The following is a 6,069-nucleotide window of genomic DNA, read 5'->3' as shown; positions in this document are numbered from 1 at the left end:
AACCGAGTGTGGTGGTGCATGCCTGTAATGCCAGCTACTCAGGAGGCTGAGGCAGGAGAATTGCTTGAACGCAGGTGGTAGAGGCTGCAGTGAGCTGAGATCGCACCTTTGCACTCCAGCCTGGGCAACAAGAGCAAAACTCTGTCACACACACAAAAATTAGCAGGGTGTGGTGTGCGCCTGTAGTCCCAGCTACCTGGGAGGCTGAGGTGGGAGGATCACTTGAGCCTGGGAAGCTGAGGCTGCAGTGAGCTGAGACCGTGCCACTGCACTTCAGCCTGGGTATGGAGGAAGACCCTATGTCAAAGAGAAGCAAAAGGGAAATCTATCCTCTCACAGTGCTGGAGGTAGAAGAATGAGGTCACGGTGTCTGCAGGGCAGTGCTCCCTCCAGCGTCTCTAGGGGAGGAGACTTCCTGCCTTTCCCGGTTTCTGGAGACTTCGTGTGTCCATGGCTTGTGGCCACATTGCTGTGGTCTCATTTCCAAGTGGCCGTTTTCCCTGTGTGTTATGTCTTGTCTTGACATCGTCCTCTCCTCACATGTCTGTGCCCAAATATCCATCTCTATGACGCCCGTCATTGGGTTAGGCCCACACTAATCACCTCCTTTTAACCTGATTACCTCTGCAAAGACCCTCTTTCCAAATAAGGTTACATTCTGAGGTAGTGTGAGTTAGGAATTCAACCTCTTTTTTTTTTTTTAGACAGGGTCTGGCTCTGTTGCCCTGGCTGGAGTGCAGAGGTACAATCCCAGCTCACTGCAGCCTTGACCTCCCAGACTGAAGTGATCCTCCCACTTTTGCCTCCTGAGTAACTGGGCCTACAGGTGTGCATCACCCCATCCAGCTATTTTATTTATTTATTTATTTATTTTGAGACAGAGTCTTGCTCTGTCCCCCAGGCTGGAGTGCAGTGGCGTGATCTCAGCTCACCGCAACCTCCACCTCTTGGGTTCAAGTGATTCTCCCGCCTCAACCTCCCGAGTAGCTGGGACTACAGGCATGTGTCACCATGCCTAGCTAATATTTTTGTATTTTTAGTAGAGATGTGGTTTCAACATGTTGGCCAGGCTAGTCTCGAACTCCTGTTCTCAGGTGATCTGCCTGCCTCAGCCTCCCAAAGTTCAGGGATTACAGGCCTGAGCCACCTTGCCCAGCGCCCCCCCCCCTCCCCAACCCTGCTAATTTTTAATTTTTTTTTTGTAGAGACGGGGTCTGGCTATGTTTCCCAGGCTGGTCTCGAACTCAAGCTGTCCTCAGACCTTGGCCTCCCAAAGTACTGGGATGACAGGTGTGTGCCACCACACCCGGGCCCCTAAGAACGTTAAACCCCTACCTCTGCCTGGGAATGGGGATTTTCTGTAAGGTCACTGAGTGGCCCTCTTGGAGAACTGAACCCTGATCCAGAAAAAACACTCTGATATTTGGGCCATTGTTAACCTGTAATTTTAGAACAGTTTTATATTTGCAGAATTCTTGCAAAAATCATGCAGTGAGGCCGCGGTGGCTCACACCTATAATCCCAGCACTTTGGGAGGCCGGGGTGGAAGGAGGGCTTGAGGCCTGGAGTTTGAAATCAGCCTGGGCAACATAGTGAGACCCCATCGCTATTAAAATTTTGAAAAAACAGGCTGGGCGCGGTGGCTCACGCCTGTAATCCCAGCACTTCGGGAGGCTGAGGCAGGCAGATCACCAGGTCAAGAGACTGAGACCATCCTGGCCAACATGGTGAAACTCCGTCTCTACTAAAAATACAAGAATTTGTTGGGCATGGTGGTGCGCGCCTGTAGTCCCAGCTACTCGGGAGGCTGAGGCAGGAGAATCGCTTGAGCCTGGAAGGCGGAGGTTGCAGTGAGCTGAGATCGCGCTACTGCACTCCAGCCTGGGCCACAGAGCGAGACCCTGTCTCAAAAAAAAAATAAAAATAAAAATAGAAGAGCACCACATCCATTGCATTAAACTGGCTTTTGGAGGAGGAGGTGGGAATGGGGTTGGAAGTAGGAATACTCAACGGGGTCGGTGACTTCGCTTACAGTTTCCCCACTCTTGGACATTAGAAAATAGAAGAAATGCCGGGCGCGGTGGCTCACACCTGTAATCCCAGTACTCTGGGAGGCCGAGGCGGGCGGATCAGGAGGTCAGCAGATCGAGACCACCCTGGCCAACATGGCTAAACCCCATCTCTACCAAAATACAAAAATTAGCCGGGCGTGGTGGCGCATGTCTATAATCCCAGCTACTCGGGAGACTGAGGCAGGAGAATCGCTTCAACCCGGGAGGCGGAAGTTGCAACAAGCTAAGATCGCGCCATTGCATTCCAGCCTGGGCAACAGAGCAAGACTCCCTTTCGGGGAGAGAAAATGGAAAAAAAAATATGGAACGCTTCACGAATTTGCGTGTCATCCTTGCGCAGGGGATTGCATTCCAGCTTGGGCAACAGAGCAAGACTCCCTTTCAGGGAGAGAAAATGGAAAAAAAAATATGGAACGCTTCACGAATTTGCGTGTCATCCTTGCGCAGGGGCCATGCTAATCTTCTCTGTATCGTTCCAATTTTAGTATATGTGCTGCCGAAGCAAGCACGAATGTTGAGCTCCACCACCAGCTATTTAAAGCCCCTGGAACAAATTTCCGCACACATAGGACGACTTCTCTTAAATGACCTAGAGATTTAACCTCTATTTATATTAGCCAAATGTGTAATGCAACTAACGTAGTTATTGACTGGAGTTGAGAAAGTGCTCGTTGTTCTACCAAATATAGCTACGGTGGCTGCTGGGAATTACTGGAAATGGTTGTATGCAAATAGCCCCGGAGGCGGGGCGGAGCCTGAGCCGCACCGCCCTCCCAGAAGTCTTTGGGAAGCGGCCCCACGCCTCAGGCGACTGGTTGTTACCGAGGAAGATGGCGGCGCCGGACCCGAGGCGCTAGGGAAGATCGCACCGCGGACGCCCGCTGGGCTTGGCGCACGGGCCGACCAGGTGAGCGCGGGGCTGCGGGGGCCCGGCGAGGGCGGACGGACCCCTGAGCGTGTCCACGGACCCGAGGGAACGCGGCGCAGCCGTGGCGGGGCCTGCGGGGTCGGGGGCGTGGCCGGGAGCAAAGGCGGCTGGGTAGGCGGCCTGGGGCGCGGGGCGCGGGGCTTAGGGCTCAGGGTTTGCGGCGGAAACTCGGGGGAGGCCTGAGGCCTGCGGGGCTGGGTTCGGAGCGGGGCTGAAGGCGCTTGGTGGGACTTAGGGGGCGGGGCCTGGAGTGGGTTTGGGGTCGCCGGGGTGGAGCCTGGGGACTGGGGGGCTGTAGAGGCAGGGCCTGGAGACTGCGGGGTTATCGGTGCGGGGCCTGGAGAGGGAATAGGGTCCCTAGGGTGGAGACTGGGGACTGCGGAGCTATAGGGGTCTGGAGAGGGTAGGGGGTCCCTGGGATGGACCCTGGAGGTTGGGGGTTATAGGGGCGGGGTCTGGAGAGGGTAGGGGGTCCCTGGGATGGACCCTGGAGGTTGGGGGTTATAGGGGCGGGGCCTGGAGAGGCTATGGGGTCCCTGGGATGAAGCCTCGTATTTGGGGGCAATAGGGGAAGGGCCTGGAGAGTACATGGGGTCCCCGGGGTGGAGTCTGGGGACTGGGGAGTTTTAGGGGTTAGGCCTGGAGAGCTAAGGGCGTTGGAGGCTGGACCTGGAGAGTACATGGGACCCCTACGGTGAACCCTGAGAATTTAGGGTGAGGCCGTGGGCTCAAGGGGTGAAATGAAGTGTGGGAAACAAAGGGGGTCAGGGGCGGGGCTGAAAGACTTTTAGAGGCTTGTGGCGGAGCCTTGGGGGTCTGGGGCAGGCCCTGAAGAAGTAGGGAGCCGGGGTTAGGGTTTGAGGAGAACCTGGTTGTGGGTGATTCCAGGCTCGCTGGGCTTTTGCCTCTGCGAAGCAAAACAGCCTGTCTGGATGCCAGGCGCTTAGAAAGCGTCGAGGAGGTGCCCCCTCTGTTCCCTGTGACACTCAGCCCCCGCCTCGGCCACAGGTGTTCCCTGTCACTCAGCGCCCCCGCCCCACGCCTTGGCCACAGGTGTTCCCCGTCACACTCAGCCCCGGCCTCGGCCACAGGTGTTCCCCGTCACACTCAGCCCCAGCCACAGGTGTTCCCCGTCACACTCAGCCCCCGCCTCGGCCACAGGTGTTCCCCGTCACACTCAGCCCCCGCCTCGGCCACAGGTGTTCCCCGTCACACTCAGCCCCTGCCTCGGCCACAGGTGTTCCCTGTCACTCAGCCCCCACCTCGGCCACAGGTGTTCCCCGTCACACTCAGCCCCCGCCTCGGCCACAGGTGTTCCCCGTCACACTCAGCCCCCGCCTCGGCCACAGGTGTTCCCTGTCACACTCAGCCCCCACCTCGGCCACAGGTGTTCCCTGTCACTCAGCCCCGCCTTGGCCACAGGGAGCCGCCCCACCGCTTGCCTGTCTGTGGGCTCTTCCTTCGGGAGAGAGCCAGTGTCCACTTGCTGCCCCCATCATCACTCACTTCGGCCAGCGCAGACTCTCTGCCGCGTCTCCCGGCTGTGCCCTTGGCCCCCATGGTCTGTTCCCTAGACAGCCAGAGGGGTCCTGGTGAAACCCAAATAGGTCCTAGCCCTCCCGGGCTCCCACCTTGCTGAGAGTAGAAGTCCACAGGCCCAGGACTGGCCCTGACCTCTTCATGTTCCCCCTCGGCCCCAGCCCCAGGCTCTGTCTGGCCTCCGGGCCTTTGCATCGGCTGTTCCCTCTACCACGGGCCTCCATTGTTTTCCCACTTCCGGCCTGGCACTCCACATGCCCTGGGTGCTCAGCCAACATAGACGTCCTACCACACCTCCCTCCCGCAGGAGCTGGTAACTGCCCTTATGTGTGATTTGCGGCGACCAGCGGCAGGTGGGATGATGGACTTGGCCTACGTCTGTGAGTGGGAGAAATGGTCCAAGAGCACCCACTGCCCATCGGTGCCCCTGGCCTGCGCCTGGTCCTGCCGAAATCTCATCGCCTTCACCATGGACCTGCGCAGCGATGACCAGGGTGCGTCCCCCTCCCACCTGCTTCCCCTCCTGGCCGCATGGTGTCCCACCCTGTTCCCCAGGTGCCCGGCCCACTGCCTTGCAGGGACTCGGTCTCAGGCCACCTCTCACTCACCGCGGCTCTCCTCTGTAACTTGTGTGAGAGCCTCAGCCTCCTGGGGGTACAGAGGGTGGATTCAGTGCCCCCCAAACCTGGTGCCGGGAGACATGAGATCGCCCCGTGTGCGGGATCGAATCGGGCTGGAGCGGTGGTTGACGGAGGCTTGTTGGAGATACGTGCCCCAGTTTTCCAGACGGTGTGTGTCACTGGTTTTTGAAAGGTGCGTGGTGGCTGTGCCCGTCTTCTCTCCATTGTTTGAGTAATAGGCACTCATAATACGTGGTCGTTAGAGAAAACTAGAAAACCACAGAAAATTGGAATCAAATCGGGGTGCAAAAAAGCCACCTATTATCTGCTGTGGAGAGGCTCCCACTGTTCACATTTTGGAGTCATTTTTTCTAATCTGGTTTTAAAGACACAGTTGTGGCGCCTCACAGGCCTGCTCTGTTCTTGCGGGGGGACAGCCTGTTCCCTGAGCTGTCGACTCGGCTGACAGCAGCTCTGTGACCTTCCTGGGGTGGGACACACCGGCTTACCTGGAGCCTGCCCGGAGTCATCGTCATCGTCTCCAGGCTGTGGCGCCAGGCTGTGCTGACCATGCCCCATCCCCACAGACCTGACCCGCATGATCCACATCCTGGACACGGAGCACCCCTGGGACCTGCACTCCATCCCCTCAGAGCACCGCGAGGCCATCACCTGCCTGGAGTGGGACCAGTCAGGTGAGGTGCTGGTCCCACGTGGCCAGGGGTGGCGACCCGGATCCCGGAGCAGGGGGGCCCTGTGTTTCTCCGGTCAGTCTGGAGTCCGGTGCTGGGTCTAGAGCCCCTGGTCTGCAGCTTTGCACCTGCTGCTCTTTCCATAGTGGCCTGAATCGTTCTCGTTCAGGGTGTCTCAGGGCGTCTCTGGAGTGCGCCTTGTGCCACCTGCTGCTGTG

The 6,069-nt window shown here is 58.1% G+C and overlaps 1 protein-coding gene and 1 non-coding gene across 2 annotated transcripts in view; one reads left to right on the top strand and one right to left on the bottom strand.

Moving 5' to 3' along the window:
- Positions 1-2,474: 2,474 nt before the first annotated feature.
- Positions 2,475-2,581, bottom strand: LOC129528970 (U6 spliceosomal RNA). Its single transcript, XR_008674326.1, has one exon. It is a non-coding gene; the product is annotated as a U6 spliceosomal RNA (small nuclear RNA).
- Positions 2,582-2,801: 220 nt separating this feature from the next.
- Positions 2,802-6,069, top strand: part of MED16 (mediator complex subunit 16) — a 27,059-nt gene continuing 23,791 nt past the window's right edge. The window contains exons 1-3 of the mRNA XM_055371003.1: positions 2,802-2,979; positions 4,847-5,033; positions 5,747-5,854. Coding sequence (XP_055226978.1) covers positions 4,865-5,033; positions 5,747-5,854 — 277 coding nt within the window. The 5' untranslated portion in view covers positions 2,802-2,979; positions 4,847-4,864. The remainder of the gene's footprint in view (positions 2,980-4,846; positions 5,034-5,746; positions 5,855-6,069) is intronic.

Source organism: Gorilla gorilla, chromosome 20, assembly GCF_029281585.2.
Source record: "Gorilla gorilla gorilla isolate KB3781 chromosome 20, NHGRI_mGorGor1-v2.1_pri, whole genome shotgun sequence".
NCBI classification, from domain to species: domain Eukaryota; kingdom Metazoa; phylum Chordata; class Mammalia; order Primates; family Hominidae; genus Gorilla; species Gorilla gorilla.
This window is presented reverse-complemented; position numbering and strand designations above follow the sequence as displayed.